Raw genomic sequence first — 25,851 nt, forward strand, 5'->3', positions numbered from 1 at the left:
GTGTATGCGTGGTTTAACAGCCTCTTATCAGTGAGTAATAGCATTTTGTCTACACACAACTATCAATGGCTTTATAATAGTTTGTAATCATATGGCTCCAATGGATGTAGCTTAACATATTTCACCTATTGAGTCAGTGGCAGGAAAGTCTGAGCCAAAGACAAAGGGGAATGTATTTCAACCTCATACTTGTTTTCTGTCGCAAAAATGTTTTGCTACGGTGTGCCCTGATGAATATGACCCATGTTTCAGGTGCAGGCAGAGCAGCGGATCATGGGTCATGTTCCACAACATTGGGGGCAAAAATGGATAATTAGAAGTATTTATGACACGACGGGGCCCCCAGAGGGGAGGCCTCCCCTTTCACCTCAAGCCACATTAAACAAATGCTGCCCGTCATCATCCAGAGTTGGACAAGGTTGGAGGGTTGGGGCCCCTTCGTTCTCCTCTCAGAGCTGCCATACGGAGCTGTGCTGGCGGGACAGACGCTGGGGTAAAGGGGGAGGGAGGGGGGTACTCTGTGGACCCCTGTGCCCCCAGCTGTCTGCGCCCAGCTAATGACTGGTCTCAGGGGGGCTGTTGTGGGAGAAGCAGGGAAATTGAAACAGACGCCACGGCTACATGTATGGCTCTGCTGCCATTCAAAACCACCCGGTGAGGAGAGGAGGGGAGAGTGAGGGAGAGGACTGGTGATGGAGTAGGCTAGGCCAGCACTGAGCGTTACAGTCACTATATGCTTTATTAAACCAGCGGCATCTATTAAGGTGCTGTAATCAATAATCAGTCTTTTTATGTTTTTTGTGTCTTTCCTCGAGAAATGTGTCCACGTTTGACTTATCTATGTGAAATAAGATCAAGAACAATCGAAATGTAAATATTATTCGGATAATTCAACTAGCATTTATACATACTATACTAGCAGGTATACTGGCTGTATTGGTGGAGACACATGATGCATCGTTTTTTGATGTACATCAATGATAACTAAAAGAATCCCAAGCATATGTATGCCTAGTAGTGTGTTAGTTCCTATATTTGTGATCCCACGCTCCAACCTGGCCGCCTGAGGCCTTTTAAAGATCTCCAGTATCCTCCACTTTAACATCCTTCACTCCCTGCTGAGCCCATCCCACATCCCTCTCCACCCTCCAACACAGCCCCATCTCCCGTAAGGTAATGACCAAATTAGGCCTAATGTCTGATGTTGTACACTAGTGGCTAATGGCACAACCAGCGACAGTGGCGGCATTAGAGTATGTGCAACTGGCAACAACAACAGCAATAATCCCTGATCCAAGCCGCCTTCTCTCTTGTCTACCGCCCTCCTCCCCTGCGGCTGGGAAGGTGCGGAGGGAAGAGGGAAGGGAAAATGAATGGCGTTTGCCACACTACAATGAGCTTTTGATGGGAGACAATGGAGGATCCTGCCTGCTCTCCACACGGGGTGGTAGGAGGAGAGCAATATGGGGCTCATGAACTGCCCCGGCCCTCGCTGCCTCCCTCCCTCTCTCCGGCCCCTGAGGCCCCCGGCCCCCCCATCTCTCCCAGGACTCATAATGGCATCCTGAGGGGAAAAAGAAGAGGGAAAGTGATGTCAAATGTCAGGAAACCAGAAAGATGGCAAGCTGACACCCCCCTCCATCCCTTCAGCCCTCTATCCCTCTCTCTCATCTCTGCCCAACGGTGGAGCAGGTTAATATCACATTTATAAAATACCTTACCAGAAACTAAGCTGGCTCTTATCCCCCTGTCACTCACTGACAGTCATATAGAGAGCTTGGCCTGAGGCTAACCTAACTAACCATTTGTTAGCTGACCTGCCCCCATACCTGTCTGTTTTTCCTTCATCTGCTCTAAAGCCACAGCAGTACTGATACTTTTGGACCGCTAGTACCAGAGTGCTGGGTTGACATCTTTTTCATTGTGATCACTTTGCATTCATTTGGTTGGTATGAATTAACACTGTCTGGTATTTCTTATGATACATGGTACATTATCACTAGTCAATATCTCATGAATCATAGCCTTCCGTCTTTCCCTTCTAGAAATCCAAATGTAGTATGTTTCTGTGTGTGTATTTACACAGTATCAAACATCTTGTACGTAACCTGTCAAAAGTATAGTTGATTATGGTTTCTCTTACTGATCAGTGATTTTCTCCGTCTTTCCACAGCCAACGGGATGAGCGAGCCCCTAACCTGCAGCTCTGGAGTGGGCAGTGCCACCAGTCCCAAGCTGGAGCCTCCCCCCTCACCTCACGCCAACCGCAAGAAACACAGACGGAAAAAGAGCACGGGCATCACCAAGCCAGACGGGCCATCTACAGGCAATGAAGGTAAGCCAGAAGTTAGGCTAGGAGTTCTAGAAGACACTCATTCTGCAAACTCGTCAAAACAATCTAAAACCAGTTAAAACATTCTGAAACGGCAAGCTTCCTGAAAAAAAAGGTGCAAACTTAGTACATCTGGTTAGCCTACCTTATTGAAGTGCATGTCTCTGTATAGTCGCCACAAATGTTCTCCAGTCTTTAGCCATAGTGTGAACCATCCGCCCTGAGCTCCAGAAGCTGTGGATCTCTCCTCAGCTCAGCAGGGGAGTGGCAGCCACCCCTCTGCCCAATTAATAATGATTCTCCAGTCTGATGATGAATGGACAGCTCTAATTGGATGGCATTGTGAAAACACAGTCCCATCTCTAAGGCCATAAAACTGATGTCACTGGAGCCAGAGATGATCAATCAACATGATTGATACGCTGCATAGCAACAGCATTGGCACCGACGCCTCCTTAATGACGCTTAGTATTTATAATCATTACGCTTTTATAATGGTTTCACTGACACACGCCCATTCCAGTTTGAATGGGACCACTGACCACATCGTTTCAAGCACGAATCACCAGCACTGTTGTTGAAATGTTGGTACAGTAGTTTCAATGTCAAAGATAGGTTAGTGTAGTCATTGTGCTTCTCTATCGCAGATATTTGGGCCTGTCTTGCATCATTCTTACCCCTTTTTTTCCGTAGGAGTAGAGAGGAATGCTTTGTATTGATTTGACAGTATTTAACATACACTGAGAGTACAAAACATTAAGAACACCTGCTCTTTCCATGACATAGACTGACCAGGTGAATCCAGATGATCACCTATGTTCCCTTATTGATGTCACTTGTTAAATCCACTTCAATCAGAGTAGATGAATGGGAGGAGACAGGTTAATGAAGGATTTTTAAGCCTTGGGTTGTGTATGTGTGCCATTCAGAGAGTGAATGGGAAAGACAAAAGATTTAAGTACCTTTGAGTGGGGTATGGTAGTAGGTGCCAGGTACACCGGTTTGTGCCAAGAACTGCAATGCTACTGGGTTTTTCACGCTCAACAGTTTCCCGTGTGTAACTTGAGGGGGTGCAACTCAAAATTATAAATACACTGACAAAAATATAAACACAACATGTAAAGTGCTGGTCCCATGTTTCATGAACTAAAATAAAAGATAAAAGAAAGAATATATATATATTCTGCTGTGCACAAATTTGTTTACATCCCTGTTACTGAGCATGTCTCATTGGCCAATATAATCCATACACCAGACAGGTGTGGCATATCAAGAAGCTGATTAAACAGCATGATCATTACACAGGTGCACCTTGTGCTGGGGACAGTAAAAGGCCACTAAGAAATTAGCAATTTTGTCACACAACCAATGCCACAGATGTTTTAAGGGGTGGTGCAATTGGCATGCTGACTGCAGGAATGTCCACCAGAGCTGTTGCCAGATAATTTAATGTTCATTTCTTTACCATAAGTCACCTCCAACGTCATTTTATAGAATTTGGCAGTACGTCCAACCAGCCTCACAATCACAGACCACGTGTATATGTGCTGTGTTGGCGAGCGGTTTGCTGATGTCAAGGTTGTGAACAGAGTGCTCCATATGGTATGGGCAGGCATAAGGTATGGAGAATGAACACAATTGCATTTTATCGATGGCAATTTGAATGCTCAGAGATACCGTGAAGAGCTCCTGAGGCCCATTGTCGTGCCATTCATCCATCACTTCATGTTTCAGCATGATAATGCACTGCCCCATGTCGTAAGGATCTGAACACAATTCCTGGAAGATGAAAATGTACCAGTTCTTCCATGGCCTTCATACTCACCAGACATGTCACCCATTGGACATGTCACCCATTGAGCATGTTTGGGATGCTCAGGATCGACGTGTACGACAGCGTGTTCTAGTTCCCACCAATATCCAGAAACTTCGCACAGCCATTGAAGAGGAGTGGGACAACGTTCCACAGGCCACAATCAACAGCTTCTATGCAAAGGAGGTGTGTTGCGCTGCATGAAGCAAGTGGTGGTCACACCAGATAGACTGGTTTTCTGATCCACGCCCTTACCTTTTTTAAGGTATCTGACTATACAGATGCATATTTGTATTCCAAGTGATGTGAAATCCATAGATTAGGGCCTAATGAATTCATTTCAATTGACTGATTTCCTTATGTGAACTGTGACTCAGTAAAATCTTTGAAATTGTTCCATGTTGCGTTTTCATATATTTGTTCAGTGTGTGTGTCCCTGCCCCGACAAATTGAGACAACTCAATATTAGGAAGATGTCCGCAATGCTTTGTACACTCAGTGTATAAGCCTCATTCACATCACCATGATTTTGCCCCCATTTTTTCCTAAGTAAGCTTACCCACAATGCCCTGTATCATCCTGAAAGAGAAACCAAACAAGATTTTAGACCCTAATGGACCAACACTATCAGAATCACTCCAATAATGGTCTCAGGGGCTTGAATGAGTGATGGCTGTCATTAGGGACTTGGGAAACTGGGTGGATTCACCTCGTCACATTGCATCGAGGGAATCATTAGTGGATATTAGCCCGTCTCAACGTCCGTCCCAACCTTTTGTTCTGTTCCATATACAGTAGCTTGGAATCATTGAAATGTGTCCACGTCTTTTAATATGACGAACTTTCTGCTCTAACTGTGGATAAGTGATCATAATTAGACCTGTAAATGCTGTTCAGCGTGTGGTGTCAATGGAAACGTGCGGATTCAGAAAGTTTTGTTCTCTGTCAAAGAAGCACGTTTATTTCTTACTTTTTTTTTTTACACCTTCTCTTGTAAGATTTTCTATTAGCATCAGCTTGTCTGTTCTACTGAATGCTTCCGGAATACAGACATATTGCTTAAATATCGAAATCACTCAAGTGTAGGATGCAGGTTGTGTCTCTTGAATGAAGGGGAGAGGGAGGGAGGGAGGGAGGGAGTGAGGGAAGGAGAGGTTGGATCCTTGAATAAATTGCTATCAGTTTATCTCATTTACAGGGCAATCAGAGCCCTGGAATACAGTCCAAAATTGAATTTTAGTTGTTGTGAAGCATCATAAATCAAAGGGGCATGAGCGTTTTAAGGTGAGCAATCAGTTTTGTCAACATGGGAAGAACAGGATGTGTGAGGTAGCCTTGAGAGGGTCAGTCACACTGAGAAATCTGACTGCCGAAAAGGTACTTAGCGCATCTGCCCAGTGTCGGCAGTTAACTTTTTGTTATTCACATAGAACAGTTTTAACTCCGATTTGCTTCGTTTAAGTACTCCAGGCCACAAGGTGGCAGTAGGTTGTTTGGCTTGTGCCTGCTGTAGCTAATGTTAGCTAAGTAATGTTGTTGCTAGCTAGCTAGAATTTGTAGTAAGCCCTTGTTGATACTAACCAGATGGCCACAACTAGATAACTAGCAAAGCTAGCAACATTATAAAAAAATCACAATGGATTCATTTTTGATTGAAGCAGCTGCCTGGGGACCAGTACGGGAAAAAACATTTTTTTTAAATTAAATGTATGCATTCACTACTGTAAGTCGCTCTGGATAAGAGCGTCTGCTAAATGACTAAAATGTAAATGTTAGCTGTGGATAGTCGGTGGAGTAGCTAACTATGTTATGCTAAATGACGATTCTAACCGTTTCAGTATGGGATAATGGAGATTGAATTTAAGGATCTTCATCTTGCTAGATAGCTAGCTTGGTAAAGCATTTAATGTTGTGTGCATTGTGCTGCATTTACCACCCCATTCATCTATATGAAGTGTGTGTGTGACTGCCTGGCTCAGTTAGCAAGCTAACGTTAGCTAGCTAACTAACTAATGAGCTAACTAACAAGATCAAACTGAACCTAACAGAAAAATATTTTTTCAAGCATAAAGCTAAAGCTAGATTTTATGCAGCTATATTGTTTTAGTAAAAACAATTCTGATGAGAAGGTGGTGGATTACACTGGGAAAAGTGCCCATTTGTTTAATCTTTCTTGTCACTTCTGTCGGCTTCCTGACGTGGAGGTTTGTGCTCTCTAATTGTCAAGTTCATTGCTTTGCGATTCTACATGTAGAAACGGCAGGTTCGTCGTTAACAAGTCGGTACACAGCATGGACTAATTTTATTCTAGCAAGAGAAGGAGCGGCCTACTGTGCTATACCTATCGGCAGTCAAATTTCTCAGTGTGTCTGTACCATGAGCTGTAGCCAAGGAGATATTTTAGCCAGGCAGTTATGTTTATAAATTAGTAAATGACCACGTGACATGACCAGGAAAACCACTGAACCTTAATTAGACTTCAATTTGGCTCCACAGAGTTTTTCCATTGAAAAACTTGTGGTTCCTACAAATAACAGTAGGGCATACATCCTAATTCCGTTCCCAACCTTCAATTGAAGAGAGAAGAGACAGACTGGCAAAGTTAGCACAGAACCTCGCAGATCCATCTAAGAAATCCAGGGTTCATTTTGGGCAACTTTAGTCAAGAAAGTAATTTCTGCATTGTGAGTCAATTGATTGAAAGTCAAGTTGTTCCTATGCAAGTCAAGAGCAGTTCCAATGGCATCTAGCTTTCAACGTATACATCTCCAAATTAGTATTGTATAGGCATGACATGCAGAGGCAGCAATGTGAATTCTCTTTGCTGTATCGGCTACGTTTCCACTATACGCTTTCCTCAGAGGAAGTGCACAATGGACACAGCCCCTAATATCCTAGTGCACTGTCAGAACCGTGTGCAGTGTAATGAACTTCTCATGTGCTTAAAGAATGATGCAGGATGCATAGCGAGACAACTGACAGCCCTTTAATGCGCTTCTCAGCAGCCGCCTGGCATCGGGGCTCTCTGTACGCGCCACTCGCACACCGTTCGCATGCCACCTGCCTAAAAAAACCCACTGGAAAATCGATGGGCGATAAAGACTTGTGTTCTAGGGGAGGCCCTTCTGATTAATGCAGACTGTCAGGGAGGGGAGCTTCATTAATGTATTTCTCTTTTAAAAGAAGGAAGGAAAGTGTATCAAATGTTCATTATTTGAAATGGGTTCAGCGTGTTCAGTGGGGAGTGGCAGCAGAGATGGAGGGAGAAAGACGGGAGGAAATGAGGAGAGAAGGAAAGGAGGTTCAGATCCTTCACAGTTTTACACTGTAGATGAGGACGTTTGCTCTCGTCAAGGACATAGCAGTAATGTTTTAATTGTTAGTTTGTTTGTGTTTAGTTAGTCTCTTAATAGTTTTTAAATAGTTTTCTAATAGTTTTTTTCATAAGTTACTTTTATTTCTTAACATGTTGTGTCGTGTCAGTTACATGTGAATTTGAGAAAGATGTATAACTTGATGTATGAAAATGAGTCGGTGTGAGAAATGTCCGTTGCAAATGTCCTGCTCTTCTTAGAGTGGGCGTTCAGAAGAAACCTTGATGTGGTTGCATCATCTCACCGAGAATAACCATCCCCTGCCAACTATCGGTAACCCAGTAACACGTCTTATTGATCATATGAATATGTCTTAACATCCAGAGCGGGAAACCTACAATCCCTAACCCTCCTCATCCTTTAGCCCTAACCCTAACTCCACCTCAGTGAGGTTAGGATATAAAGTACATTCAATAATATCCTCCACTACCTCAGTGTGTTAAGGGTTATATATAAAGTATACACTATATACTATAATGCCCAGACTCCTCCACTCCCACTCTCTACCTCAGTATGTTTAAGGTTATACAGTATAGTACATAAATACCCAGACTCCTCCACTCCCACTCTCTACCTCAGTATGTTTAAGGTTATACAGTATAGTACATAAATACCCAGACTCCTCCACTCCCACTCTCTACCTTAGTATGTTTAAGGTTATACAGTATAGTACATCAATACCCAGACTCCTCCACTCCCACTCTCTACCTCAGTATGTTTAAGGTTATACAGTATAGTACATAAATACCCAGACTCCTCCACCAGTGTGTTAATGTCTTCTGGAGTCCAGCAGAGGATTAGGAAATGGTGGTTTAACAGCCCTGTGCTAATAGTGGGTATTTATCTCAATACTTTGTTTTGTCATTGACTCCCTCCCTGGACAATACCGTACATCTCTGTTTCATTTCGCAAAGCTGTCCCTGGAGCCCAGAGCAGCTACAGTAATGGCTCCTCGGCTTTCCAAACCAAACGCCACCCAATGCACGTTGCAGAGAAAGGAATAATAAGATTCTCATTTGTGCGCCTCTGTACACAACACACTGCCCACAGATACGCCGTGTAATTGACAGTGTTTTCTTTTCGCGTATCGCTAAATGTAGTTTTGCTATTAGGTTGTGGCTTGTGTGCGTGTCTGTTTATGTGCGCCTATGTGTGTGTCAGTATTCTCCTCTCGCTCTGCGTTTTGGTGCGGTGCGGTTCCCCCGGGGCCCGTGTGTGTCTCAGTAATGGCCTGCTCCTGATTGCTCTGATACAGGTTAGGAATATTGGCTTTAATGATGTGTAAAATGAGCAAGCAGTGCCTGTGACATTTACAGATGGCACCGCCTTGGCCTGTTCTTCCCAACTGCTCGTTAATTCAGAGGAACAGAAAGCACTTCTTTAAGTGACCGCCTGATGCGTGCAACATACACAACCCAGCACAAGACCTCATACATACCATCACACATACAAAACCCCACCTTGGATGACATGTCACCCCCACCACCTCAAAGTCTCTACTATATATTGTCCAAATACACACACGCACTAGTTTCACACTTGCACCCACATACACCCACACACACATATACACTCACACCTTGAGGCCTTGCTGAGGCGGTCATTGAATCGATCTCTCCAGAGAGAGGTAGTGTGAGGGAGGATAGATGTGTCCCTCCCTGGCCCTGCCTCTCTGCCTGCCGTAGACAGCTCAGCTGGGCTCAGCCCAAACCCCAGAGGTGCTAATCTGGTCCTCCGGTCCTCACTTCTCCCGTGGAGCATCTGCTGTGGAGTGGAGGGACGATCATTAGGAGTAGAGACAGCTCTGTGTCAAACCTGTACCAATGATCTCTAAATATCTATGCTCAGAGGTCTGATCTTCTTCATTGATCTGTAACGATACCAATTTGGTAATTTCTTGATTTACCAAATATGCATTTTATATTTTTTATAAATGTTATGTATTTGTTGTTGACACATCCAGTCTGATGAACGGCTGATGAATCATGACTCTGTAAAAAAGCCCTCTAACAGTTTTATGATGCATGGTAAATGGTGGACAGGAGGACATACAGGTAACTGCCAAAATAAAGGAAACACCGCCACTACGAGTCAGAACCACTTGAATTCTTCCACGAGAAATTCCATCATTTTGTGTTTTGTTGATGGTGGTGAAAAACGCTGTCTCAGGCACCACTCCAGAGTCTCCAATAAGTGTTCAATTGGGTTGAGATCTTGTGCGTGAGACGGCCATGGCATATGCTTTGAATCTTTTTCACACACATCAAACCATTCAGCAACTACTCGTTCCCTGAGGATGGGGGCGTTGTCATCCATTGGGATAAAAAAATGGCCTGCCCAAGATTTTTATACATGACCCTACGCAAGATGGGATGTTAATTGCTTATTTAACTCAGGAACTACACCTGTGTAAATGCACCTGCTTTCAATATACTTTGTATCCCTCATTTACTTAAGTGTTTCCATTATTTGGGGAGTTACGTGTATAGTCTAGACTGTAGGAGAAGATGCCTTCGCTCCTTGCTTCACTCCACGTCACCACAGCCATTAGGCTATGATTTCTTTTTTATTGTGGTCATGTTAATTAAGGAAAATCATCGTATCTGCCTCTTGATTCTCCACAGTAACAGTTGTTCCCCTCCTATTGGATTCATATTACGTTGCTCCACGTCTGCCCACTGACCTGGCCACATCTAATTGGAAAGGACTTGTTGATTGTGTAGCTGCTGGATAAATATTGTCAGATCACGGGGTTAATGCTGATTGCTGGTGTTAATGTGTGACTGAACTCCCCATTCGTTCCTCTGTTAGCCGTGGGCTAACTGTACCCATTGGGGAACATCAGGAGTGCTAATGATCCTAGCGCTAGCTGTCTCAGTCATCATCATGGCAGCAGCTGCCTCTGAAATAGCGGCCGTAATACCTCATTGTATCGTTCACGCCTGGTATTTATCGTCTTGGAGGAGGACATTTTGACCTTAATCGTCATGCTTAGATGGAACGAAATTACTTTGCTTCACACAGAATGGAATTACCTCTCCAGTGAGGCTGTGACAGGTCCTGCATTAAAAAGCAATATCAACATACTGTATAAGCATATCATAATACTACTGTTGCCACCGTGATACTATGATACTACCACAGAAATATAATTATGTGAACGGATATTTCCATTCAAGTCAATGGGTCTTAGGGGATTTGCCTTTTCTACTATCTGGTTGGGTCAATGTTTTTGTCTGGTGGTTTGGCCGTTTTAGTGCTCATGTCTTACCTGTACTGTTCTGTTCCGCGCATGAAGAGCTAAATTTGTATCCTCAACAGTTTAAGAAATCAGCGATTTGTTGATTTCTTAATCTCAGTAATGAACGTGTTTTAATGCCTCCAATTTATTGCTAGTCAACTAAATAATTAGCTTTGTTCAGGTTTTTAGAAGCTGAGTGCAGAAGTGTAACGTCATTGGACTCTGAGGAAAACTAGGCTGCAAATCTAAATGCCATGCTTTTTTTAAATGAACAATTATGGGACAGTTGAGGGGAAAGAGGAACTCTTTAAAGTACAATACTTGTATAAAACTGACTGAATGTCTGAATTTCTTTATTCAATCATATATTTCTTATTGTTTGTTCAGTTTTCTTAACAAATGATTCTTGATAGGATAATAGGACCTTCTAACACCAAAAGGACACCAACTAAGCATCACATCATGTTAGTCTAAGCCTTTGAGGGTCATTGTAACATTACTCAAACCCAGACTTCCATATGTAAACACCCCTTAACTGTACTGTATGTTTAAATAAGAAGCTCTGAGGTCTTTATTGATTCTGTTACCTGTAGTCGATATCTCAAACAAGATCAGATAATTGAAGTTGGTGTCGAGCTAATTGGATTATAGCTTTCCCCCTGAAGAGGAGACCCTCCACTAGAGCATTGGGATTGCTAGAATCCCCACAGCCAGAACCAACTACTTACTTTTGGTTCTGGGAACGGATGTATAGTCTTATTATCCTTTTCATACACAGACCCAAATCCCACTAATTTACCATGCCTGCATAAGCTTGTTTGTATATCTTAAAGGGGTAGTGGGTAAAAAACATGGAAAAATAAAAGCCACCTAAAGACCTATACCTTTTACAGACAGACTTTATGCAGTGGTGTAAAGTACTTAAGTAAAAATACTTGAAAGTACTCCTTAAGTCGTATTTTGGGTATCTGTATCTGTACTCCATACATTTTCCTTGACCCCCAAAAGTACTTATTTACATTTTGAATGCTTAGCAGGACAGGAAAATGGTCCAATTCACTCACTTATCAAGAGAACATCCCTGGTCATCCCTACTGCCTCTGATCTGGCGGACTCATTAACTGGAAATTAGTTTGTAAATTATGTTTGAATATTGGAGTGTAGCCAGGGGCACGCTCTTTTTACAAGACAATTGTGCTGTCTGGTTTGCTTAATATACCTCTGGAAGCAACGTCAGGGTGTAAAGCTCGCAGCCATTGGTTTGGCGGATGCCAGGAGAGCGCTACCTGCCCCAATGCATAGTGCCAACTGTAACGTTTGGTGGAGGAATAATGGTCTGGGGTTGTTTTTCATGATTTGGACTACACCCCTTAGTTCCAGTGAAGGGAAATCTTAACGCGACAGCATACAATGACATTTTAGACAATTCTGTGCTTCCAAGTTTGTGGCAACAGTTTGGGGAAGGCCCTTTCCTGTTTTAGCATGACAATGCCGTGTGCACAAAGCGGGGTCCATACAGAAATGGTTTGTCGAGATCGGTGTGGAAGAACTTGACTGGCCTACACAGAGCCCTGATTTTGAAATTATCTTGGAATGAGATGTTCAACGAGCAGGTGTCCACAAACTTTTGGTCATGTAGTGTGCCTGTAAAAATAATCAAACCTGTTGAAATAATATTTTTAAGAACCCAATTCATACAGTCCCATTTTTACAACATTTGTATTTGTATCTGCCAAGGCAGCAGCTACACTTCGTGGGGTCCAGCAAAATGTACATAATTTATACAATTTTAAAATCATTACAATACATTCACAGATTTCACAACACACTGTGTGCCCTCAGGCCCCTACTCCACCACTACCACATATCTACAATACAAAGTGTGTGTGTGTGTGTGTGTGTGTGTGTGTGTGTGTGTGTGTGTGTGTGTGTGTGTGTGTGTGTGTGTGTGTGTGTGTTTGTGTACGTACGTGTTTGGTGCCTATGTTTGTGTTGCTTCACAGTCCCGCTGTTCCAAAATGTGTATTTTTATATTTTTTAAATCACATTTTTCTGCTTGCATCAGTTACTTGATGTGGAATAGAGTTCCATGTAGTCATGGCTCTATGTAGTACTGTGCGCCTCCAATATACTGTTCTGGACTTGGGGACTGTGAAGAGACCTCTGTGGGGTATGCATTAGAGGTTGACCGATTAATCGGAATGTCCAATTAACTAGGGCCGATATTTTCTTAACAATCGGAAATCGGTATTTTTGGACGCCGATTTGGCGGATTTTTAAAAAACGTTTCTTTTTTTTTTTACACCTTTATTTAACTAGGCAAGTCAGTTAAGAACACATTCTTATTTTCAATGATTAACTAGTCCAACGCTCTAACCACCTGCTTTACATTGCACTCCACGAGGAGCCTGCCTGTTACGCGAATGCAGTAAGAAGCCAAGGTAAGTTGCTAGCTAGCATTAAACTTATCTTATAAAAAACAATCAATCAATCATAATCACTAGTTAACTACACATGGTTGATGATATTACTAGTTTATCTAGCCTGTCCTGCGTTGCATATAATCGCTTAGGTACACGTTGCTCCAACCATAAACATCAATGCCTTTCTTAAAATCAATACACAAGTATATATTTTTAAACCTGCATATTTAGTTAATATTGCCTGCTAACATGAATTTCTTTTAATTAGGGAAAATGTGTCACTTCTCTTGCAACAGAGTCAGGGTATATGCAGCAGTTTGGGCCGCCTGGCTCGTTGCGAACTGTGAAGACTATTTCTTCCTAACAAAGACAGCCGACTTCGCCAAACGGGGGAAGATTTAACAAAAGCGCATTTGCGAAAAAAGCACAATCGTACCTAACCATAAACATCAATACCTTTCTTAAAATCAATACACAGAAGTATATATTTTTAAACCTGCATATTTAGCTAAAAGAAATCCAGGTTAGCAGGCAATATTAACCAGGTTAAAGTATGTCATTTCTCTTGCGTTCATTGCGAACTAATTTGCCAGAATTTTACGTAATTATGACATAACATTGAAGGTTGTGCAATGTAACAGGAATATTTTGACTTATGGGTGCCACCCGTTAGATAAAATACGGAACGGTTCCGTATTTCACTGAAAGGAAAAACGTTTTGTTTTTCGAGATGATAGTTTACGGATTCGACCATATTAATGACCAAAGGCTCGTATTTCTGTGTGTTATTATGTTATAATTAAGTCTATGATTTGATAGAGCAGTCTGACTGAGCGGTGGTAGGCAGCAGCAGGCTCGTAAGCATTCATTCAAACAGCATTTTTGTGCGTTTTGCCAGCAGCTCTTCGCTGTGCTTCAAGCATTGCGCTGTTTATGACTTCAAGCCTATCAACTTCCAAGATTAGGCTGGTGTAACCGATGTGAAATGGCTAGCTAGTTAGCGGGTGCACGCTAATAGCGTTTCAAACGTCACTCGCTCTGAGACTTGGAGTAGTTGTTCCCCTTGCTCTGCATGGGTAACGCTGCTTCGAGGGTGGCTGTTGTCGATGTGTTCCTGGTTCGAGCCCAGGTAGGAGCGAGGAGAGGGACGGAAGCTATACTGTTACACTGGCAATACTAAAGTGCCTATAAGAACATCCAATAGTCAAAGGTATATGAAATACAAATCGTATAGAGAGAAATAGTCCTATAATTCCTATAATAACTACAACCTAGAACTTCTTACCTGGGAATATCGAAGACTCCTGTTAAAAGGAACCACCAGCTTTCATATGTTCTCATGTTCTGAGCAAGGAACTTAAACGTTAGCTTTCTTACATGGCACATATTGCACTTTTACTTTCTTCTCCAACACTTTGTTTTTGCATTATTTAAACCAAATTGAACATGTTTCATTATTTATTTGAGGCTAAATTGATTTTATTGATGTATTATATTAAGTTAAAATAAGTGTTCATTCAGTATTGTTGTAATTGTCATTATTACCCCCAAAACATTTTTAAAAAATCGGCCGACTAATCGGTATCGGCCTTTTTTTGGTCCTCCAATAATCGGTATTGGTATTGCCATTGGAAAATCATAATCGGTCGACCTCTAGTATGCATGTGTGTCCGAGCTGTGTGCCACTAGTTCAAACAGACAGCTCGGTGCATTCAACATGTCAATACCTCTCACAAATACAAGTAGTGATGAGGTCAGTCTCTCTTCCACTTTGAGCCAGGAGAGATTGACATGCATATTATTAATGTTTTATCTCTGTGTTCTGAGCTAAGTCCCTTTTTGTGGCACCTGACTACCCGACTGAACAGTAGTCCAGGTGCGACAAAACTAGGGTCTGTAGGACCTGCCTTGTTAAGAAGGTAGAGCAACACATTTTTGTGGACAGACTTCTCCCCATCTTAGCTACTGTTGTATCAAAATGTTTTTACCATCACAGTTTACAATCCAGGGTTACTCCAAGCAGTTTAGTCACCTCAACTTGCTCAATTTGCACATTATTTATTACAAGGTTTAGTTGAGGTTTAGGATTTAGTGAATTATTTCTCCCAAATACAATGCTTTTAGTTTTATAAATATTTAGGACTAACTTATTCCTTGCCACCCGCTCTGAAACTAACTGCAGCTTTTTAAGAGTTTCAGTAATTTCAGTTGCTGTAATATCTGACGTGTATAGTTTTGAGTCATCCACATACATAGACACACTGGCTTTACTCAAAGCCAGTGGTATGTTGTTAGTAAAGATTGAAAAAAGTAAGAGGCCTAGACACCTGCCCTGGGGAATTACTGATTCTACCTGGATTATGTTTGAGTGGCTTCCATTAAAGAACACCCTCTGTGTTCTGTTTGACAGTTAACTCTTTATCCACAATATAGCAGGGGATGTTAAGCCATAACACATAAGTTTTTCCAGCAGCAGACTGTGATCGATAATGTCAAAAGCTGCACTGAAGTCTAACAAAACAGCCCCCACTATCTTTTTATCATCAATTTCTCTCAGCCAATCATCAGTCATTTGTGTAAGTGCTGTGCTTGTTGAATGTCCTTCCCTATAAGTGTGCTGAAAGGCTGTTGTCAATTTGTTTACTGTAAAATAGCATTGTATCTGGTCAAACACCATTTTTTCCAAAAGTTTACTAGGTGTTGTTAACGGGCTGATTGGTCGGCTGAGCCAGTAAAGGGGGCTTTACTATTCTTAGGTAGAGGAATGACTTTTGCTTCCTTCCAGGCCTGGGGGCACACACTTTCTAGTAAGCTTAAATGTAATATATGGCAAATAGGAGTGGCAATATCGTCCGCTATTATCCTTAGTAATTTTCCATCCAAGTTGTCAGACCCCGGTGGCTTGTCATTGTTGATAGACAACAACCATTTTTTCACCTCTTCCACACTTACTTTACAGAATTGAAAGTTACAATGCTTGTCTTTCATAATTTGGTCAGATATACTTGGATGTGTAGTGCCAGCTTTTGTTGCTGACATGTCATGACTAAGTTTGCTAATCTTGCCACTGAAAAAATATTAAAGTAGTTGGCAATATCAGTCGGTTTTGTGATGAATGATTCAATGAGCTGAGTTTGCCTTTTTTCCCAAAATGTAATTTAAGGTGCTCCAATGCTTTTACCTATCATTCTTTGTCATTTATCTTTGTTTCATATTGTATTTTCTTATTATTATTATTCAGTTTAGTCACATGATTTCTCAATTTGCAATATGTTTGCCAATCAGTTGTGCTGCCAGACGTATTTGCCATTCGTTTTGCCTCATCCATCTCAACCATACAATTTTTAAATTCCTCATCAATCCACGGGACAATGACAATGACCCAACACACCTCCAGGCTGTGTAAGGGTTATTTGACCAAAAAAGAGAGTGATGACTGCTACATCAGATGACCTGGCCTCCACAATCACCCGACCTCAACCAAATTTAGATGGTTTGGGATGAGTTGGACCGCAGAGTGAAGGAAAAGCAGCCAACAAGTGCTCAGCATATGTGGGCATTCCAGGTGAAGCTGGTTAAGAGAATGCCAAGAGTGTGAAAGCTGTCATCAAGGCAAAGGGTGGCTACTTCGAAAAATCTCAAATATATTTTCATTTGTTTAAAAAAAAAATACTACATGATTCCATTTGTGTTATTTCATAGTTTTGATCTGTTCACAATTATTCTACAATGTAGAAATTAGTAAAAATAAAGAAAAACCCTTGAATGAGTAGGTGTGTCCAAACTTTTGACTGGTACTGTATGTTAACGTGGGCTATTTTGAGCACTTTTCTTGGATGCTTACTTGTTTTCATTGCTTTACTGGGAAGCTTAGCAGAAGTAGGTATGCTGATGTAATTTATGTTAGTTCAGGGTGAGCTGCACACAGCGGACTTCCTACTAGGGCACACCGCCTCAGTACCAACAGTATATTTCTGGTTCATAGGGGTGGCAGGTAGCCTAGTGGTTAGAGCGTTGGGCCAGTAACCGAAAGATTGCTAGATCAAATCCACGAGCTGACAAGGTAAAAATCTGTCATTCTGCCCTTGAACAAGGCAGTTAACCCACTGTTCCTAGGCCGTCATTGTAAAGAATTTGTTCTTAACTGACTTGCCTAGTTAATTAAAGAAAGGTTCAATAGACACATGATTACTGTATACACTAGCTGTTGAGGCATTCAGGGCAGTTAGAGGGGCATACATTAGGTTACTTACATTGTGTCTACCAATGCCCCTGGTATAATGTACATTTGCTGAAGCATTATGACAACTCATCACAATGGTAGGTATTAACTGAGCTGGGCTTGGGTCATTGATAAGTCATTGTCTCAATGCAGCCTTATAATGTTGTGAAAGGATCCAGGAATGCAAATGAGTTGGGTGGATCCCATCTTCCTTATAAAACGTGTTTTGTTTCCAAAAGGTATCGAAATTGTCAACAAAAATTACACCCATTGAGCTGCAATAATCAAGTAGCCAGTTGTGAAGTGAAAGAATCCTGCTAAAGCGTTCAATGCCACGATTCAGAGAGGGGACAGATTTGATGGGTGGGATAAGCCTATTATACCGCCCATGCACATGCCGGCAAGTTTAGGAGTGGGTGTAAATGTGGGCCGATGTGGGTGGACGTCTATTTTAATAAATCCTTTGAATATACACCATCACAAAGAAATTCATTATTAATTTGTTTAGGCAGGTCCTAAGAAACATTATACGTCTAATAAAATGTATTTTCAATAGAATAGAACAGCATATTTTGAATTTAATTATGTTACTGGTCTGTGCAGCCTATAGGCTACATGGCTGCGCAATGCACAGGAAATCAATTCTTATTTTGTTCATTAAAAAGACAAGACACGCTTACCCTGATCACATTCAACACAAATATATGTTTTTGTAGGCTAAGATTACAATGGAATAACAGAATAAAATACAAATAATATTTTTCCCACACAACTATTTTGGAACAGAATCCATGTTTCATCTCTGTCCTACCCTCACTCCGCTTTGTTAGGGAGCAGGCGTAGGGTCTTACATTGAGAGTATGTTCATCATAATACTGATAGGAAGTAATAGCAATCCTGTTTTTAAAAGCATGTGAGTCTCGTGTTCATATTTCACCGCGGGGACTTGCCTATACTCAATCGAGCAAAATAATAGTCCTCCACTTTATTTGGGCTACATTATTGCATGCTAAATGTTTGTGATCAGTAGTAGATGAGAAAACTAATAGTTGAGCTATACCACCTCCACTTATTTGCCCAGCCAGAGAATTAACCAAATATACGGACAGAGATTCGGTGAAACAAAATCACATTGATTGATTAAGACAAGTCACAGGCTTTTGGTCAGTAATAGGCCTAGGCTACTAAACATCTTTGAGTAAAGAGCAAAAGACTCCACTTGTTAAGCTACATAACATGGTAGCAAAATGTTGTCATCAGTGCTTATAAATGAGCCAACTAGACAAGATGATCATGAGCAGCACTCACCTCAATTTAGCTAAGATTTATTCAGCCTAATTGTAGCCTAACCAATATTCAAACGGCTATTCAGTAAAACGGAAAATCTGGCATTGTCTCAAAGCAGTGTGAATCAGTGCTGAAACAGCAGGAAGGCTATTGCTTCAAATGTATTAGAACAATTGGATGACGTTGGGAGTTTCAGTAAGCAACAGTTTGCTGCCTTCAATTGCATTAGCCCGCTTTATTATAATCGTTTTGTCATTCAGTGATATTTATTTCCACAGTAATTATTTGTGGTTAAGAAAACAGTGCATGTGGTGGGCTATGCAATGAAATGGGTGAAGTGACATGCCTAGCAAAGTTTAGAACTGCCAGATGGATGGTTACAGCCAGAGCCATATATATATATATATACTCTGGTAACAGCCTAGTAAAAAACTTTACCCCAATCATGACTAGGTCGGTTCAAGCGAAAAAAGCCATTTCCCTGTAATGTTTAGAGAAGATCTTATGTCAAGTGTTATTGAAGTGTTGTGGTTGCAGGTTTACCTGGCACATCTAAAGCTTTTTCTTTTGGGGTGTTGCTGTAGCCCACCAAGTGATAACAGTCAGTATCTAAATAATATGTGTGAAATGCTTGATGTGTGAAATGTATGTGATGTAAACAGTGAGGTCTACTTTCTTGGGGACCTGAATATTGACTGGTTTTCATCAAGCTGTCTGCTCAAGAGGAAGCTTCTCACTGTAACCAGTACCTGTAATCTGGTTCAGGTTATTAATCAACCTACCAGGGTGTTTACAAACACTACAGGAATAAGATCAATCACATGTATCGGTCAGATTTTTACTAATACTGTAGAACTTTGTTCTAAAGCTGTATCCGTACCCATTGGATGCAGTGATAACAATATAGTGGCTATATCCAGGAAAGCCAAAGTTCCAAAAGCTGGCCTAAAATAGTGTATAAAAGATCAAACAAAATGTTTTGCTATGAGTCGTGTTGAAGTTAACAAATATTTTTTAGTCTGATGTGATTAATAAGGAGCATCCAGATGCTACACTTGATGAATTTATTGATTTACCTGCACCTGTTAAAAAACTGGCTGGTAGAACTGTTAAGGCTCCATTCATTGATGAGGAATTGAAAAACTGTAGGTTTGAAAGAGATGGGGCAAAGGGAGTGGTTGATACGTCTGTCTGCACATCAGACTGTCTGATTTACTGAAAATTGATAAATAATGTGACTAAACTCAACAAAAAGAAGAAAAATCTGTATTATGAAGCCAAGAAAAAAAAAAACGGTTAAATTAAATTATGGGCAAAATGACAAATTCAACTCCGTCTTTCATAGACTCAGATGGCTTATTCATCACAAAACCATTTGATGTTGCCAATTATTCTTAATGAAAGAAAAGCATTGTAAGTTTGAATTTTGTAAAGTTAGTGTGGGAGAGGTGGAAATGTTTTTGTTATCGATCAATAGTGACAAACATCCTGGCATTGACAACTTCGATGGAAAGCTACTGAGGATGGTAGCTGACTCTATAGCCAGTACTTTATATCATATTTTTAATCTGAGCCTAGAGGAAAATCTTTGTGCTCAGGCCTGTAGGGAAGCCAAAGTCATTCCGCTACCCAAGAGTGGTAAAGCGGCCTTTACTGGTTCTAACACCAGACCTATCTGCTTGCCACCAGCTCTTAGCAAACTGTTGTAAAAAAAATTGGTGTTTGCCCAAATACAATGCTATTTCTCTGTAAACAAATTAACAACAGACTTTCAGCATGCTTATAGAGAAGGGCACGCAATATGTACTGCACTGACACAAATGACTGATGATTGGTTTAAATAAATTGATAATAAGAAGATTGTGGGAGCTGTAGTGTTAGATTTCAGTGCAGCCTTTGATATTATTGACCATAACATGTTGTTGAGAAAACTTATCTGTTATGTCTTTTCATCCTCAGAGCTATCTATCTTATAGAACTAAGAGGGTTTTCTTTAATGGAAGCTTCTATAATGTCAAACATGTAAAGTGTGGTATACCGCAGGGCAGCTCTCTAGGCCCTCTACTCTTTTCTAATTTTACCAATGACCTGCCACTGGCATTAAACAAAGCATGTGTGTTCATGTCGCTGAAACCCTTAACAAAGAGTTGCAGTCTCTTTTGGAATGGGTGACCAATAATAAACTGGTCCTGAATATCTCTTAAACTAAGAGCATTGCAATTGGTACAAATCATTACATACAGTTGAAGTCGGAAGTTTACATACACCTTAGCCAAATAGATTTAAACTCAGTTTTTCACAATTCCTGAAATGTAATCTTAGTAAGGATCACCGCTTTATCTTAAGAATGTGAAATGTCAGAAAAATAATAGAGAAAATGATTTATTTCCGCTTTTATTTCTTTCATCACATTCCCAGTGGGTCAGAAGTTTACATACACTCAATTAGTATTTGGTAGTATTGCCTTTAAATTGTTTAACTTGGGTCAAATGTTTCGGGTAGCCTTCCACAAGATTCCCACAATAAGTTGGGTGAATTTTGGCCCATGCCTCCTGACAGAGCTGGTGAAATTAAGACAGGTTTGGGGACCTCCTTGCTCGCACACACTTTTTCAGTTCTGCCCACAAATTGTCTATGGGATTGAGGTCAGGGCTTTGTGATGGATACTCCAATACCTTGACTTTGTTGTCCAACCTCTTCAGCGTCTCGTCCCGTCAGCGGGATCAAAATCCAGGGAAAACTCCTAGCGACATTAGCATTATGAAATTTAATATTATTATTTTTTTCAAATATAGGACTGTCTCATATCGTTTTATAGATACACCTCTCCTGAATCGACCCACGTCGTCCGATTTCAAAATGGTTTTACAGGAAAAGCAAATCATTAGATTATGTTAGAGGAGTCCATCGTAAAAGCAGCAACATAAGCATTTTCCGACCAACCACATGCATCACAAATAACCAAAAAACAGCTAAATGCAGCACTAACCTTTTACAAACTTCATCAGATGACACACTTAGGACATCATGTTACACAATGCATGCATTCTTTTGTTCAATAAAGTTCATATTTATATATGAAAACAGCATTTTACATCGGCGTCTGACGTTGACTAACTATTTTCCCGTCAAATGCAATCCGGGGAAACAGAGCTACAATTTACTGAATTACTATTCGAAAACATGTTTAAAATGTAATATTGTCATTCTAAGATTTATAGATGAATATCTCTTGAAAGCACCTGTCATACCAGATTTAAAAATAACTTTACTGGGTAATCACACTTAGCGATAAAAGGGGATGCGATACTCAGAAAATGAGCTAGTAAATACAGCTCGGCGCCATCTTGGAACAATCACATATCACATCTAATGTTGTATAATATTGTCAATAATCCCTTACCTTTAGTTGTCTTCATCAGAAAGCACTTCCAGGAATCCCAGGTCCACAACAGATGTATTTTCAGTCGAAAAAGTCCATCCTTTATGTTCCATTAGCTTGCTGTTGTTAGCGCGTCCGAATGGTGTATCCAACTACTCTGCCGAGCGCGCCACAGCCGTTTCGAAATAAAACATTTTTTTCCCATTTAGGTTCGTTCAAACATGTCAAACGTTGTATAACATAAATCTTCAGGGCCTGTTTCAACAAGAGAGCCAATAAGATTCGAGGGGGATGATTTCATTGTGTTTCAAAATGTTTCCAAAGGTGGGGGTAGACAGGGCCGCCGGCGTCATAATGGTGATGGCCCTCCCCCTGTGACCAATTTCCAACGCGTCTCATTCACTGAGTTTCGACAGTAGAAGGCTCAAAACACTTTGTAAAGACTGGCGACATCTTGTGGAAGCAATAGGAAGTGCTCAATGAACGATATCTCACGGTGTGAATAATAGGCAACGACGTGAAGTTGAGTCCACAATTCAGAATTCCACTTCCTGGTTCAATCGGTCTCGGGGTTTTGACTGCCATATGAGTTCTGTTATACTCACAGACACCATTCAAACAGTTTTAGAAACTTTAGGGTGTTTTCTATCCACAGGTATTAATTATATGCATATCCTAGCTTCTGAGTCTGATTAGTAGGCCGTTGAAAATGGGCACACATTTTTTCCAAAATGCGCTGTGGCGCCCCCTATCGTAGGGTAACGTCAAGAGGTTGCCATTTTGCCACAACTTTGGAAGTATGCTTGGGGTCATTGTCCATTTGGAAGACCCATTTGCGACCAAGCTTTAACTTCCTGACTGATGTCTTAAGATGTTGCTTCAATATATCCACATAATTTCCTTCCTCATGACGCCATCTATTTTGTGAAGTGCACCAGTCCCTCCTGCAGCAAAGCACCCCCACAACAACATGCTGCCAACCCCGTGCTTCATGGTTGGGATGGCGTTCTTCGGCTTGCAAGCCTCCCCCTTTTTCCTCCAAACATAATGATGGTCATTATGGCCTAACAATTCTATTTTTGTTTCATCAGACCAGAGGACATTTCTCCAAAAATTATGATCTTTGTCCCCATGTGCAGTTGCAAACCGTAGTCTGGGCTTTTTTATGGCGGTTTTGGAGCAGTGGCTTCTTCCTTGCTGAGTGGCCTTTCAGGTTATGTCGATATAGGACTCATTTTACTGTGGATATAGATACTTTTGTACCTGTTTCCTCCAGCATCTTCACAAGGTCCTTTGCTGTTGTTCTGGGATTGATTTGCACTATTCGCACCAAAGTATGTTCATCTCTAGGAGACAGAACATGTCTCCTTCCTGAGCGGTATGACGGCTGTGTGGTCCCATGGTGTTTATACTTGCGTACTATTGTTTGTACAGATGAACGTGGTACCTTCAGGAATTTGGAAATTGCTCCCAAGGATGAACCAGACTTGAGGAGGTCTACAATAGTTTTTCTGAGGTCTTGGCTGATTTCTTTAGATTTTCCCATGATGTCAAGCAAAGAGGCACTGAGTTTGAAGGTAGGCCTTGAAATACATCCACAGGTACACCTCCAATTGACTCAAATTATGTCTATTAGCCTATCAGAAGCTTCTAAAGCCATGACATAATTTTCTGGAACTTTCCAAGCTGTTTAAAGGCACAGTTAACTTAGTGAATACGAACTTCTGACCCACTAGAATTGTGATAAAGTGAATTATAAGTGAAATAATCTGTCTGTAAACAGTTGTTGGAAAAATTACTTGTGTCATGCACAAAGTAGAAGTACTAACCGACTTGCCAAAACTATAGTTTGTTAACAAGAAATTTGTGGAGTGGTTGAAAAATGAGTTTTATTGACTCCAACCTAAGTGTATGTAAACTTCCGACTTCAACTGTTAGTTCTAGACCTCAGCTGAATCTGTTAATGAAGGGTCTGGCTGTTGAACAAGTTGAGGAGACTAAACTACTTGGTATTACCTTAGATTGTAAACGGTCATGGTCAAAACATATAGATTCAATGGTTGTAAGGATGGGGAGAGATCTGTCCGTAATAAAGAGATGCTCTGCTTTTTTGACACCCCACCAAAAAGCAAGTCCTGCATGCTCTAGTTTTATCTTATCTTTTATTGTGTCCTGTCAAATTGTCAAGTGCTGCAAAGAAAGACCTAGTTAAGCTGCAGCTGGCCCAGAACAGAGCCGCGCGTTTTGCTCTTCATTGTAATCAAAGGGCTTATATTAATACTATGCATGCAGTCTCTCTTGGCTATGAGTTAAAAAAGTATTACTTTTCTTTTACCCCCCTTTTCACGACAAACGTCATATCCAATTGGTTGTTACAGTCTTGTCCCATCGCTGCAACTCCCATACGGACTCGGGAGAGGCAAAGTTCGAGAGCCATGCGTCCTCCAAAACACAACCCCGCCAAGCCGCACTGCATCTTAACACAATGTACGCTTAACCTGGAAGCCAGCTGCACCAATGTGTCGGAGGAAACACCGTACACCTGGGACCGTGTCAGCGTGCATGCACCCGGCCCGCCACAGGAGTCGCTGGAGTGCAATGGGACAAGGACATCCTGGCCATCCAAACCCTCCCCTAACCCGGGCGATGCTGGGCCAATTGTGCATCGCGTCATGGGTCTCCCGGTTGTGGCCGGCAGCGACACAGCCCGGTATCGAACCAGGATCTGTAGTAATGCAGCTAGCACTGCGATGCAGTGCATTAGACCGCTGCGCAACTCGGGAGGCCCCTCTTGGCTAAGAGTTGAGGAAAGACTGACTGCGTCACTTCTTGCTTTTACGAGAAACATTAATGTGTTGGAAATTGTTTGCGTTGTCAACTTACACACACACTTATGCAACCAGGCATACCACCGGGCGTCTTTTCACAGTATCCAGGTCCAGAACAAATTCAAGAAGTAGAGTATTATGCAGAGCCATGAGTGCATGGAATGTTGATTGACGTTTCTTCCCCATCACTGTCATCAGAAGACTCTACAATGTCTGGTTCAATAAAAATGATTTTACCTAAATCAGGGATTTCCTCATCGTCTGATTAATTTTCAGATTCAGAGAGAGAGAGTGAGCTTAGCACGATCGTCCTCCAGAATGTAGTCCATCACATCTTCTCAATGATCTTTGTCGATAGCACCTGTTAAATTCAGGGCAGCAATGTTGAGAGCAATAGCAACACTTCTGCAGTTCTACATGATATCTCAGCCAATCATGGCTAGTGGGAAGGGTCCTCACTTTTTCTTTGGCAAAACCAACTAGGCTTGGTTTAACAACACCCAACACCCCTGCCAATTTGCCAGTTACCCACTGATATGTATAAAATGGTATACCTGCAAATAACTGGTAAATAAGAGTCGGTTTGAAAAGGTAACATACCACATCTTCTGTCTGAAATGGGTATGATGATAGACTAGCGAGTCCATGTCGCCAACCTCCAAATGTCCGGTGTCTACAGATAATAGCTCAGTATTGACTCCCTCCCAACTCCAGCACACATGAGCCCATTTTACATACACACTGATTTTACCAGAGCTTGCAATTCTGATCTCTTTATACGACTGTGAACTCTGTATGCAATAAACAATCTGGGTGTGCAAAGAGAGGGCTGATGGGAGATGTGTTGGAGGAGCCCAATCCCCCCTTGTCTGTAACCTCCTCCCCAGTCTCCTGCTGGAGGCAGGGAAACATGCGTTATGCAAATTAGCCCGCTATATTTGCATAGCCA

The 25,851-nt window shown here is 41.5% G+C and overlaps 1 protein-coding gene across 2 annotated transcripts in view; it reads left to right on the plus strand.

The window, feature by feature from the left end:
- The window catches only part of LOC106599824 (arf-GAP with GTPase, ANK repeat and PH domain-containing protein 3), a 219,838-nt gene that overhangs the window by 172,279 nt on the left and 21,708 nt on the right, over positions 1-25,851 (plus strand). For both annotated transcript variants that reach the window (XM_014191164.3, XM_014191163.3), the window contains exon 13: positions 2,174-2,335. In XM_014191164.3, the coding sequence (XP_014046639.1) occupies positions 2,174-2,335 (162 nt within the window). The remainder of the gene's footprint in view (positions 1-2,173; positions 2,336-25,851) is intronic.

The sequence above is a fragment of the Salmo salar genome, chromosome 03 (assembly GCF_965601325.2).
Source record: "Salmo salar chromosome 03, fSalSal1, whole genome shotgun sequence".
In the NCBI taxonomy this organism is placed as follows: domain Eukaryota; kingdom Metazoa; phylum Chordata; class Actinopteri; order Salmoniformes; family Salmonidae; genus Salmo; species Salmo salar.